Source organism: Leuciscus leuciscus, assembly GCF_965113295.1.
Source record: "Leuciscus leuciscus genome assembly, chromosome: 15".
NCBI classification, from domain to species: domain Eukaryota; kingdom Metazoa; phylum Chordata; class Actinopteri; order Cypriniformes; family Leuciscidae; genus Leuciscus; species Leuciscus leuciscus.
Genome location: NC_138739.1, coordinates 17,070,186 through 17,083,152, shown reverse-complemented (window position 1 = coordinate 17,083,152; position 12,967 = coordinate 17,070,186). Strand labels below are relative to the sequence as shown.

At 36.0% G+C, this 12,967-nt stretch overlaps 2 protein-coding genes across 6 annotated transcripts in view; one reads left to right on the top strand and one right to left on the bottom strand.

Moving 5' to 3' along the window:
- Positions 1 to 4,829, top strand: part of LOC309475980 (uncharacterized protein) — a 30,342-nt gene extending 25,513 nt beyond the window's left edge. For 2 of the 4 annotated variants that reach the window (XM_082139024.1, XM_082139025.1), the window contains 5 exons: positions 421 to 462; positions 827 to 862; positions 1,484 to 1,525; positions 1,890 to 1,925; positions 3,727 to 4,829. In XM_082139024.1, coding sequence (XP_081995150.1) covers positions 421 to 462; positions 827 to 862; positions 1,484 to 1,525; positions 1,890 to 1,925; positions 3,727 to 3,785 — 215 coding nt within the window. In that variant the 3' untranslated portion in view covers positions 3,786 to 4,829. The remainder of the gene's footprint in view (positions 1 to 420; positions 463 to 826; positions 863 to 1,483; positions 1,526 to 1,889; positions 1,926 to 3,726) is intronic. The other 2 variants (XM_082139027.1, XM_082139026.1) reach the window with 2 other exon arrangements.
- Positions 4,830 to 6,797: 1,968 nt separating this feature from the next.
- On the bottom strand, positions 6,798 to 12,628 carry LOC309476291 (uncharacterized protein). Of its 2 annotated transcripts, XR_014197993.1 has the most exons (4): positions 12,516 to 12,628; positions 12,096 to 12,428; positions 10,640 to 10,933; positions 6,798 to 7,999 (listed from the first exon to the last, which is right to left on the bottom strand). XR_014197993.1 is itself a non-coding variant. In XM_082139580.1 (3 exons), the coding sequence occupies exons 1-3, from the start codon at positions 12,562 to 12,564 to the stop codon at positions 11,406 to 11,408; spliced, it is 405 nt and encodes a 134-aa protein (XP_081995706.1). In that variant the 5' UTR covers positions 12,565 to 12,628; the 3' UTR covers positions 10,944 to 11,405. The 2 variants fall into 2 exon arrangements, 1 of the variants encoding a protein (XP_081995706.1); XM_082139580.1 differs by lacking the exons at positions 6,798 to 7,999; positions 10,640 to 10,933 and adding an exon at positions 10,944 to 11,428.
- Between the last annotated feature and the right edge of the window lie 339 nt (positions 12,629 to 12,967).

Below are 12,967 nucleotides of genomic sequence, written 5' to 3'. Positions count from 1 at the left end.
TGTTAGGCTGGGGTCACACTAAAAGACTTTATAAATGTGAGAAATCACAAACATGACGATAAGAAACCATAGATTTAGCCGTTTTGTTCCTCTAGTGTATTGTCTCTCAACGGGGGGCGTTAGAAGCAAGATTTTTGAAAGAGGGGTGGGGGGGGGTGCATTCAAAAGTACTTCCATCAGCTTTTATTTAGATCATAAATTCAGTTTCTTGAGAAAAATATGTAAAGAAAGAACATGGCACTACAAGACGCATCTTGCCAGGCTTGATGTCAGTGATCATTGGTTCACGCATGTTTTGAATTAAACGAGTAACAGCTGACCTGAGATGTGATTATATGACCTTATTTTTTTGTAATCACAATATCTAATGAATGTAAAAAGTGTCATTGTCTAATAATTCTGTGATTGTTGTTTAAACAGGAAGTCATTATGAGGGAATGGAGGAAGATGAACGGAAAGCAGGTGAGATTCTGTTGAAGCTCTTTAATTTAAGATTATGATCTAATGTGTGTGATGTGGCACCGGGTGGGGGTGGGGGGGGGGGGGGGTGCATTCAAAAGTACTTCCATCAGCTTTTATTTAGATCATAAATTCAGTTTCTTGAGAAAAATATGAAAAGAAAGAACATGGCACTACAAGACGCATCTTGCCAGGCTTGATGTCAGTGATCATTGGTTCACACATGTTTTGAATTGAACGAGCAACAGTCGCTTGACAGCTGACCTGAGATGTGATTATATGACCTTATTTTTTTGTAATAACAATGTATAGTAATGAATGTAAAAAGGGTCATTGTCTAATAAGTCTGTGATTGTTGTTTAAACAGAAATGTTTCACAAGAAACTGAAACAGCTGGAAGCAGGTGAGATTCTGTTGAAGCTCTTTAACTTAAGATCATGATCTGATGTGTGTGATGTGGCACCATTTTACACTGTGTTCATAAGAGTTAAACTTATATTTATATAGAACGTTCACTAAATATGCTACTGACAATATATTAGTTAAATGATTTTGTGCATTGTATTTCTAATGGACATTTGATGGTAGAATGTTGATGTTAGGCTGGGGTCACACTAAAAGACTTTATAAATGTGAGAAATCACAAACATGACGATAAGAAACCATAGATTTAGCCGTTTTGATCCTCTAGTGTATTGTCTCTCAACGGTGGCGTTAGAAGCAAGATTTTTGAAAGAGGGGTGGGGGTGGGGGGGGGGGGTGCATTCAAAAGTACTTCCATCAGCTTTTATTTAGATCATAAATTCAGTTTCTTGAGAAAAATATGTAAAGAAAGAACATGGCACTACAAAACGCATCTTGCCAGGCTTGATGTCAGTGATCATTGGTTCACGCATGTTTTGAATTAAACGAGTAACAGCTGACCTGAGATGTGATTATATGACCTTATTTTTTTGTAATCACAATATCTAATGAATGTAAAAAGTGTCATTGTCTAATAATTCTGTGATTGTTGTTTAAACAGGAAGTCATTATGAGGGAATGGAGGAAGATGAACGGAAAGCAGGTGAGATTCTGTTGAAGCTCTTTAATTTAAGATTATGATCTAATGTGTGTGATGTGGCACCGGGTGGGGGTGGGGGGGGGGGGGGGTGCATTCAAAAGTACTTCCATCAGCTTTTATTTAGATCATAAATTGAGTTTCTTGAGAAAAATATGAAAAGAAAGAACATGGCACTACAAGACGCATCTTGCCAGGCTTGATCTCAGTGATCATTGGTTCACACATGTTTTGAATTGAACGAGCAACAGTCGCTTGACAGCTGACCTGAGATGTGATTATATGACCTTATTTTTTTGTAATAACAATGTATAGTAATGAATGTAAAAAGGGTCATTGTCTAATAAGTCTGTGATTGTTGTTTATACAGAAATGTTTTACAAGAAACTGAAACAGCTGGAAGCAGGTGAGATTCTGTTGAAGCTCTTTAACTTAAGATCATGATCTGATGTGTGTGTGATGTGGCACCATTTTACACTGTGTTCATAAGAGTTAAACTTATATTTATATAGAACGTTCACTAAATATGCTACTGACAATATATTAGTTAAATGATTTTGTGCATTGTATTTCTAATGGACATGTTTTACTTCCTGGTGGGTAACCTATACTATTGGTCCTCCTAATTGTCAATCATTCTGGGTGCATTCAAAAGTACTTCCATCAGCTTTTATTTAGATCATAAATTCAGTTTCTTGAGAAAAATATGAAAAGAAAGAACATGGCACTACAAAACGCATCTTGCCAGGCTTGATGTCAGTGATCATTGGTTCACGCATGTTTTGAATTGAACGAGCAACAGTCGCTTGACAGCTGACCTGAGATGTGATTATCCTGACAAGACAAGATTAGGGGTGAACCCGAATAGTCAAAGGTTTGATGCATGGATAGGAGGACTACCAATCTCAAGGTCAAATCTTCGCAGAGGTGTTATGAAACGAGGATCATGCCATTTTGCTTGAGGATGCTCAGTGTGTGATTTCACATCTAACAACCGGGTTTCTGCCAATAAGTGAATATACAGCCTATTATGATAATGCTGTAAATAAAAATGTGAAAAAAGAAGCTTTTAATAAGGATATTCTCCAAGCCTGGATTTAGCATCAGGAAAACCATGATCGCACTTCTGCCGGCCAACATTAACAAGTTGGTTTTCCTTGGGACATTCTTAAAACGCTTAACGTGAAAAACGCTTAAAGGGCACTTTAGCGTGGCTTAATGTATATTAAGACAGTGATGTTACAAGACCAAACTCAGTAAAGACCACACTAAGCATATGTAGTCTACAGAAACACAGATGAGCGCAGAATATGAACGGAAGGCGTTTTCTTTATAATAAAAATTTTTTCTTTAAGAGGAAAATGCTTAATGTGTAATTAAACTCATTGTGTTCATATTCTGGGCTCATCTGCTTTTCTGTAGACTTTATGCTGTGCTTTATTAATAAGGAATTTAGTGTGCAGAATTTGATCTCTTAATAACTGTCTTCTTGGGACAAAAGCCGTTAAGCGTTTTTCACGTTAATGCTTTTTAGAATGTAGGCCATTTATCCGCGCACACAATTTGAAAAGACTCAAACGAACACAGATAGAGTGAAAGACTAGATTTATTTTCTTTTGGTCAGGTAGGATAGCCTACAAGTTATTTCAAAACATTTCAACCGGTTCTAATTTGATTTCTGGATGCTGTGAACATGTTTAGCTAAAGAGACTGCCAGTTTAGCGTTTATTGTTGTCTCTGCAATTAAAAAGACAAAGTTGACAAATCTGGCTATCCTTTCATAATTTTAATATTTTTTTATTTTAATTTGATTTATTGATCACGCAGGGTTATCTAATTTAACTATTTGTGGCTTGTATTTTGTGACGTGCGTGTTTCTCCTCTGGGCTCCTCCCACAAAACAGATTTCTGATTGTAAATATTCAACATGTTGGATATTTATGATTTGAGATCGGTGCGACCCCGACGTTCTTCAGAGCAGATTCAGCCACTCTTAATACACCTCACACCACAGGAAAATCTGATAAAATAATCTGTCAAGATAAGCAGGAATTTTCCTAGGATTGACTCGGAAGGGGAAAATTGGACACAAATCGGCCCGTTATCTTGTAGTGTGTGTTCAAGCTTAAGTTTTGAAATCTCTAGATCAGTACATCTCTCTTTTTAATATCTGTAATTGTCTGTGTATTTTCTGGCTGATTCCACAGGAAACAGAGTGAATGATTCAGCGACTGTAGAGATGCTGCCGCTGATGAACAGGGTGTAGGGAATGAACATGAGGGGATGAGTTTACTTGAGATGAGATAAGACACGCCCACCTGTGTCAATCACTCTGACATCATCAACAATTCAGCTCCAGCTGCAAAACAAAAACATATTTCTGCTTGTATGAGCCTTAAAGTGAGAAATGAATCCGTGTCTGTTGAGCTGTTAAATTATGTAAAAAGCTTCTTTGGTTTTAGATGAACAGGGAAACGTTTCATATATTGTTTTTATAATGTTACACTTCATACCTGTTACTCTATTAACATAATACTAGTCTGACTTTTACAGCTTTGATTTTGTGTGATTGTAGACGGTGAGTTTAAGTAATATGCTTTTTTTTAGATGTTTTACCACAGCAGTATTTCTATAACCACTGAATGTGCTGTTTTATGTAAATAACAGCAGAACCAGATTAATGTTGATGTTCAGCATTGATCACAGTGTCTTTAAAGCTGAGATCACATGACCTTCTCTTCATGTGTAGAAATTCATTAGTGCATCTTTGACCATTCAGGGTTACTAAACTTCACTGTAAGTGACCCTTTTATTGTAAAAAAAAAAAAAAAAAACTTGCGTTGACATTTTTTTAATTTTATTTTCATTGAAATTGTAAATGTGTGCCTTATTTTGCTTAAATAAGGGTCTGATCTGAAGTGAATCTGTTCATCTTCCAATCAGATTTGAATGTCACATTGTAAATGTGATCTGAATTTATTTGTATTCATGAAGAAGCACTTAATATTACTCTTGTTACACTTATAGCAAAAAAAGGTGTAAAAAGTGCCTTTGTTCAATCCTAGTACTTAGTTACACTATAACCACATTGTGTTGTTTTGTGTTGTTTTATTGATTTTGACAAAAGCATCTGCTTGAGGAATAGATGTTCATGTTAGATATAGATATGCCTCTGATCTTATTACATTTCTGTCCTCTAGTGGAAAAACACTTATTTTACTTACTAACAGCCGTTTTAGCATGCAACTCATAAACAATGTACCTATATATACAATATTAATAAATAATAAAAAGGTAAAATTGTGTGAAATGTGTGTTGCTTCATATGTACTTTATGCACACAATACAATCTTCATTAAATCTGAACTTAGTTATAACCATAAAATATATAGTTGTGTTAATCATAATCGCAAGCAAAGATGAAATGGGACTAAAGTTTCAGATGTTGTTCAATTAGCTTGGTAATTGAAGAGTATAATGGTTTTGTGTTCAAATGTGGCATGTCATTAAAAAACGAATTACAGTTCAAGAAAAGTCCAATCTAGCCATGAAAATGCTCTATAGATGCACTTCATCTTTTTGAGCACCAGATGGCAGTAGAAGTGTTAAAAAAAATACTTGGCCAATACCCAAATTTATACGCTTTTGTATTCAAGGCCTCGTTGCTTTTGTAATTTGTGGCTAAAACACTTATTAATAACCATAGCAAGTTAGCAACGCTATGAAATAGTAGGTATAGTTTATTTCTATAACGCATACAGTGGCGTTTTAGGGCCTTATTTTGAAGGCAGGTTGTGTACTCTGTATTACAAAAGTCTGTATAGCGCTTAATCGTATTTAAAGGGATAGTTCACCCCTAAATTAAAATTATTTCCTCATATCACTAATATCACCCCCTGAATGTGTGTGACAGAGCTGAGTGATGTCCAGATGTGTAGTCTGGTTGCTGATGGGATTGTTCACAGCTGTAGGTGTTTTTATCGTATTGATTAAATATAAGACATTTCTCAGGCAGTAAATGTGGATATTTTAGAAGAATTTAAGGAGCGCTGGGTCTTTTATTGACTCTGTCTCACCCTGCCATGGTCTTGTCTTGATCTCAATGATCTCAACCCCTCAAAAGTCTTGGTCTTGTCTTGGTTTCAACACACACTGGTCTTGACCTGGTCTTAACTACAACATTAATGCATATTCAAATCAACAGTGATCAAGTGGGCAAATCCAATTGAGTTGTTTTGGTGAACAGAAAGTCAATGAGTTGATTTAAAAATCTATTGGTTTTTTGTTTTGTTTTTTGTTTGTTTTTGGTGAATTCTCACCTGTGGAAAAAACAAAAATAAACATTTGACCAATAAAAGATAGTACTGTCACCAATTGACCTATTGGCTCAATACAAATAACAAAATATAAAAGCTGAATGTTTTGCACCATTTCATGCTCAATAGTTACTGCACCTTTAGTTTCATATGAGCAGTGGAAAATAAGCCCTTTATCATTACACACACTTAGCACATACATTCATTAATAGACACACTCATAAGCACAAACTATTCATCAACAAATAAGATCAAATTATGTTTCTTGTCCTTGTTTCATTTTGACTCACAGTTACAGCACATTTAGGCCTAGATAAACTTTCATTCTTCTCGCTGAATGGAAAAACTGCATGCCTGAATAGACAACAATATAATACAAATAATCACTTATAATGTATACCTTATAATGTTACAGATTTAGCACAGTGGTGTTGGGGAATTTACAGTTAACGACTCAAGGACCAGATATGATGAATACAGTCAATTAAAGACAAGAGTCAGAATTATAATAAATTGAAGAAAATTTTACTGAATATAGTTTGCAGTTTCAATCGCAGAAGGGGTTCGTAGGCCGCTCTGGCGTACAGTCTCAGAACAACATCAATTATACTCTTACACATGTCACTAACTACGTCATCATGTCAGGTTGAATGATTCTGATTGGCTAAGAAATAGATAAACAGTAAATTTCCACAAATGGACTGATAGGCAGAAGCATCTCTTCATTAATGATACGGCTGACACCCTGAGCTCACAGAACTGCTTTATAGGCGCCAGCTTGTCCTTTCATCTTGTGTTCACCTCACCAATAGTGCCAGTTGTCCACCAATACTGATCTGTAACACATAATACTGGCGCGCGCACACACACACACACACACACACACACACACACACACACACACACACACACACACACACACACACACACACACACACACACACACACACACACACACACACACACACACACACACACACACACACACACACACACACACACACACACACAGCTTCTTCATGGTTGAAAGTGGTCGAGCTTGAACTATAAACAGAACAGTTTCCAAAAGCATCCAGATAACATGTTCTTTCTCTCAATGAGAGGTGCAGACATTCACCACTATTCACCAAAAGTAAAATAAATGCTTTAAGAAGTCATTCAAATCATTTAATATGTAGAAAGAAAAAAATACTGATTATTGATTACTAACTTCATTATAAATCACTCAAAAGAATATAAATACATATGTTCATTGAAGCGATGGATTCCAGAATCTGACCCTTCAGTTGAAAGTCTTTCACAATTTGCTGTAATTCTGTTTGAAATCACAATGATATAATAATCAGTGTCAAAACTACAAGCCTACAGGGTTTGCTGCTTTTTCTGACTTATTTAAAAACTGACTGATCGTCTCATTTTTAAGCTTTCGCTTCTCTAATACAGCTAATGGATCTGAATTGCACAGAGCGTGACAATTTCTGTTCCTGTAAACGCTGAGATGGGTCATTCTGTGACATTAAAAGCTTTCTGCATTCAGCTGACAGTGGCATCTGAGAGGGTTAAATCAGACTGAATGTGACAAGAAATACAGTCCTGTTTTGTTATTATAATTGTGAAATAAATTTAAAGTACTTGGCAACATTTGATTCAATCTTTCAAAGGTCAAATTAATCTGACAGTGTTTCATTGTGAGATTCTGATGGAGTATGTACTGTCTGTCATGTTCAATGTGATAAAACAGTTTCAACACTTTCAGATTCACCCTTTCCAGCTCTGCAGAAACTCAGCTTTCACTGTTTGAGCAGTGGCAAACTACAGGAACATCCTTTGACTGTCTGAGCATGTGCAGCTAAAGAGATTATTCGCTCATCGTTATCGCAAATTTATAGGCTACTCGTTTAAATGAACCAATATGATGCAAGTTCCTTACTATTCTTCAATGAATCAATGCTATGCAGTGACAAAGTAAACATTGCAAGCGGCATTCACAGTAGTTTTGATTGCGAGAGAGGAAAGAACGCAGCAGGGCGTCTTTCTGTCCTCCGCTTTCAAACTCGCCTTGATCTGACGTCATAAACCAACACAGCAACAGCAGCCACGCCCACCAGAGCAGAGAGAGCCAATCGGATCACAGCTTCAGTGAATCCATAATAGTGGACATAGTCTAGGGTTGAGAGGAAAGGAAAATTGCACTTCTGCATTTTTATAACAGAACAAGCTCTTTCATGTAGTCACAATATTATATTGTGTCATGTTTATCAAAATAAAACTGATTAAAAATGCAGACCCTATTCCATTGATATTATAGTAGGCTTATGTTGAATGTTATTCTTGTACAAAAAGACACTGTATTAAATAGTACAAAAAGTATTGAATGAATGCCGTTTTTTAATTCGTTTTTGCCATCAGCACGTGATTTATGATGGCCGAAGCTTCGTTCACCTGAGAGTCACGTGACTGCACCACCATCTCGAAGGGAACACAGCAGCTAAGTGCTAGGCTACTATTATTAGTCCAGTTTTGTTATGTAGCCTAAACACTATCATAATTAATTTGGTTGTAGAATTTGGTTGTCACTCCCGTAAATTACTAACTCCAGGCAAAGTAACTCATTTTGGAGCCAAAAATAGAACTAATTGTAAAATAATTTTTTTTCAGCATAGATCATTTCTATAATGTGTCCAGAACAACATCCTAAAAGTCCTAAGAAATCCTAGTTGAGGAAATATGTTTAATTCTCATCAATCTGAGATGTGTGCCAATAAGGCCAGACAACAATACACCCAAATAGGGCTATTTTTTTTTCTTTACTCCTATCAAAATAAAACTTTATACAATGAAAGTATCCATGAAAAGTAAAACATTTTGTATTACAAGTTTCTTTGAAAATGAATTTGAATATGCAAATGAGCTATACACTAACCGAATATAGGCTACCCAAAATACCCGCATAGGCTTAATTTTTTCCTTTACTCTTACCACAATAAAACTTTACACAATGAAAGTCTACATGAAAAGTAAAACATGTTGTATTAGAAGTTTCTTTGAAAATGAATTTGAACATGCAAATGAGCAATATACTAATCGAATATGCCCAAAATACACCCTAATGGGCTTATTTTTTCCTTTACTCCTATCACAATCAAACCTCACACAGTGAAAGTGTACATGAAAAGTAACATTTTTGTTTTACAAGTTTCTTTGAAAAAAATATTTTAAATATGCAAATGAGCTCAACACTAGGCCTAATTGACTTATGGCCAAGAAGCCATAAAGTCACAAGTAGAAAAAAACAGAACCAAAGAAAGCAACAAAAACATGACGGATATGGTGCATAAAGCAGACGAAGGAGTTACTTGGGCTCAAGGTGTGTGACAATCTCCTCTTTATGCCATTTTAGGCTGTGATTCTACGTCTTGTCTATTTGGCATAGGAAATGGAATGGCACTGAAAAAAGTAAAGAATGACACTAGCTTTCTCGAACAAGCTAAGGTGTTCAGCCAGTCACAGGAAAATGTGGGAAAAGGCATCATCATTGCAGCAGGTGAAAAAGCTCTAGTATCACTGTATGGGGCCGAAAAAGATGAATTACTGGATATGCTGAGATACAGGCAATTCTGTGATAAAGTAACTCAGAACTCATCTCCAGTGGAACCCATAGACTGTAAAAAAATATGGACGTAGTGTCCGTGACGTCACCCGTAGGTTTCTGAAGACCGTTTTTGCAGCCTAAAGTGGGCGTGGCCGACCGTCGCCATCTTGGTAGCGCGTCACTCCTGAATTTATTTACTTTTACAGTCAGACAATTAGCTGAGGTAACGTGACGGCTAACAAACCGCAGACAAACGGCTAATGATGACTAATGACCACAGCAGTGGGAATCCACCTGTCACTCAAAAGTGGACACCCTTAATTATGCAGAACTTTAAGGCTTAATATAATTTAAACGGGTGAGTTATAAAAAAAATCACCCCCCTCATAGTTGTCATGAAGGGAAAAATAAGCTATATAGACCAAAGCCACTTTTTGCACCAGGCTGTAAACGTGTTTTTTTTCTGCTGTAAAGTTGGGTATTTTAACATGGGGGAGATACAGATTTGACTCAATTCTGCACCCAGCCTCAAGCGGCCAGTTGATGAATTGCCGTTGAATTCACTTCCATGTTGGGCCGATGTATTTGTCATACATATGAATGGTGTTTCTGCCTATGCAAATTAGGACATATTCAATAAGTGTTGAGCTCATGTGCATTTTCAAATTCATTTAAAAAGAAACTTGTAATACAAAAAAAAGTTACTTTTCATGTATACTTTTACTATGTAAAGTTTTATTGTGGTAGGAGTAAAGGAAAAAATTAAGCCTATTTGGGTTTATTTTGGGCATATTCGATTAGTGTAGGCCTATAGCTCATTTGTATATTAAAATTAATTTTCAAAGATTTATTTTTCATGGGCACTTTCATTGTGTAAAGTTTCATTTTGATAGGAGTAAAGGAAAAATACTTTAACCCCATCGGGGTGTATTGTTGTCTGGCCTTACTGGCACACATCTCGGATTGATGAGAATAAAACATATTTCCTCAACTAGGATTTCTTAGGACTTTTAGTATGTTGTTCTGGACACCTCAGAAATGATCTAAGCTACAAAAAATTATTTTACAATTAGTCTGTCGTAAAACGCTACTTTGCCTGGACTATGCTTTATCTGTCCATGTGGACAGAATGAGATTAAAGTGCTCAAAAGAGGAGTGACAATCGTATTTAAAGGGATAGTTCACCCCATCATATCACACATGTTGTCATACCTGAACGTATCTGGCAGAGTCCTCTGATGTCCAGATGTTGAGATTGATTTCTGATGGGATTGTTCAGCACACAGCTGTATGTGTTTTTATCCTGATATTCCACCTCCAGATGTAAAGAGATGCTGCTGCTGAGATCAGACACACTGATGCTGGACAATACACTGATTCATTTGTACCAGGAGAGAGTCACATGACTCACATTCAACACTGATGAACACAGCAGTGAACATTTTGAGCTGGATGATAAAGGATTTTGTGCATGGTATCCGGTGATGACAGGAATGTGCAGAAGAGCTGAATAACACAAAAAAAATACCAAAACACCAAAATAAAGTCAGAGTAAGTGCCAGTGTCTTATTGTGACTTATAAGAATTATAAAAAAATGAAATGCAAAAAAACAAAAAAAAACAAAAACGCACTTCTGAGAAATAAAGTCGTAATTGTGAGATATGAAGTCATAATTGTGAAATACAGTATAAAGTCACAATTTTAAGATGTCACAAGTATTAGAAGTAAAGTTGCAACTGTGAAATATATAGCTACAAAATTAGCTTATAGAAGGTGCCACACTGAATTTCTTCTTCTTCTTCTTCTTCTTCTTTTTTTTTTCATGGAGAAATGGGAAACAGTATTTGGGTACTTCCCCTATTTGAACCACCATTTGCCTGAACAGAGAAGTGATGAGTTTTGCATTGTGAACTTCCTCATTGAAAGGATTTTTTTTATCACATTATGATTAAGTCATTATGATTGAATCACCCTTCATTAGTTAAAGCTTTCATTCTGGGCTGAGAATTAAAAAAGAGAAAAGTTTGACCAACAAGGAATGCAACCAACCACAGATAGTTCTGATTTTAAATGACATTTAGGAATGTAGATTAGACAATACCACAATAACAGACCAAGTGGAAGATTTAGATGACATGTCAGGGACAAAGTACAGAGCCCTTAAAAAGGACATGGTGATGATGGGAAAAATAGGAGATGGGAGGAAAAAATATATTTCAGCGCTTTTGCATTCTCTTGCAAAACTTTTGCGAGGGAACGCAAAGGTTTTGCGAGCGAATGCAAAGTTTATCAGGGTATTGCAAAACTTTTGCAACAAAAAAGCATTAAAATATATTTTTTCTTCCCATCTCAAGTTTTTAAATATTTTTAAATAAAATAATGCACCATATATGATTAAAAAAAAACGTTTTTGTAATCAAGTAATTTTTGTTTTCATTTTATTCAAAGCAACTTTACAGAAGTCATGACACAATGCCTTATCCTTGGCAAATCATCTTTTGCACTGTTCCCTTAAGTTTAATTGGTGGCTCAATTTACCCACTAGCCCATATTTTACCCCATATCTTAACATATTATATTATATTATGATAATTTAATAATCCTACTTGAAATAAGAATATGGCAAGAGGCAAATTAAATGTGCAGACAGTATAATGCTCTGCTTACCATAGACGGTGACAATGAAATTCTTGATCGAGACCTTGTTTTCAACAAAGATTTCGATTTTATAAAGTCCAGCATGTTCTGTGCTGATGTTTGTGATGGTCAGAGATCCAGTGTGATAGTCCAGCTTCAGTCTATCTCTGAATCTCTCATCGGCACCATCGTGAAAGGTCTCATTGTGAACTCTGTTGATTTTAGCGATGTGAGTGTCTTGCGGTCCAAACGTCCACACTATCACATGTCTCTGTAGTTCAGGAACATCAGTGTGTAGAGTGACAGAATCTCCCTCCATCACTGATTCTGTCTCTGTTTCACCGGCCTCAACACCAAACACACCTGGAGAACAAGCGTAGGAAAAGATTCACAGTCACAACTGATGATGCTTTAAAACAGTAACTAAAAAAACGAACATTTACACCTTACCAGTTAAGTACAATATCCACAGACAGAAAAAACCAAACGTGTGATGCATTTTCTTCAAGAACTTGCAACCTGCTCTAATAACCCTTCACGAGTCTAAAGAGGTAAAGACTTATTTGAAATGAACCCTGAAACTGTTTCTTGCCGAGATGAGATGCAGTTCCTTGTTTAGCGGTAAAGTTAGAGAGACTGTGCAGTCAGTAGGCCTATGTGTATAAGAGCATTTTACAGTATAAATCAAACAATATCCTTTTTTGTGTTCAACTGTATCTTTTTTTTGATACATTAATATCAAGTTTAGAAGTACTGAACTTTAAATGTGTACCTTTCAAACTTTTAGTCCATTGAATAGTCCCATAACAACACATTGACTTACTGAAGTCCTATTAGTTTTGTTCCAATCTTTATTAAAAAAACATTAACAGGCCATGGATACAAGCTTTGTCTCACTGTAA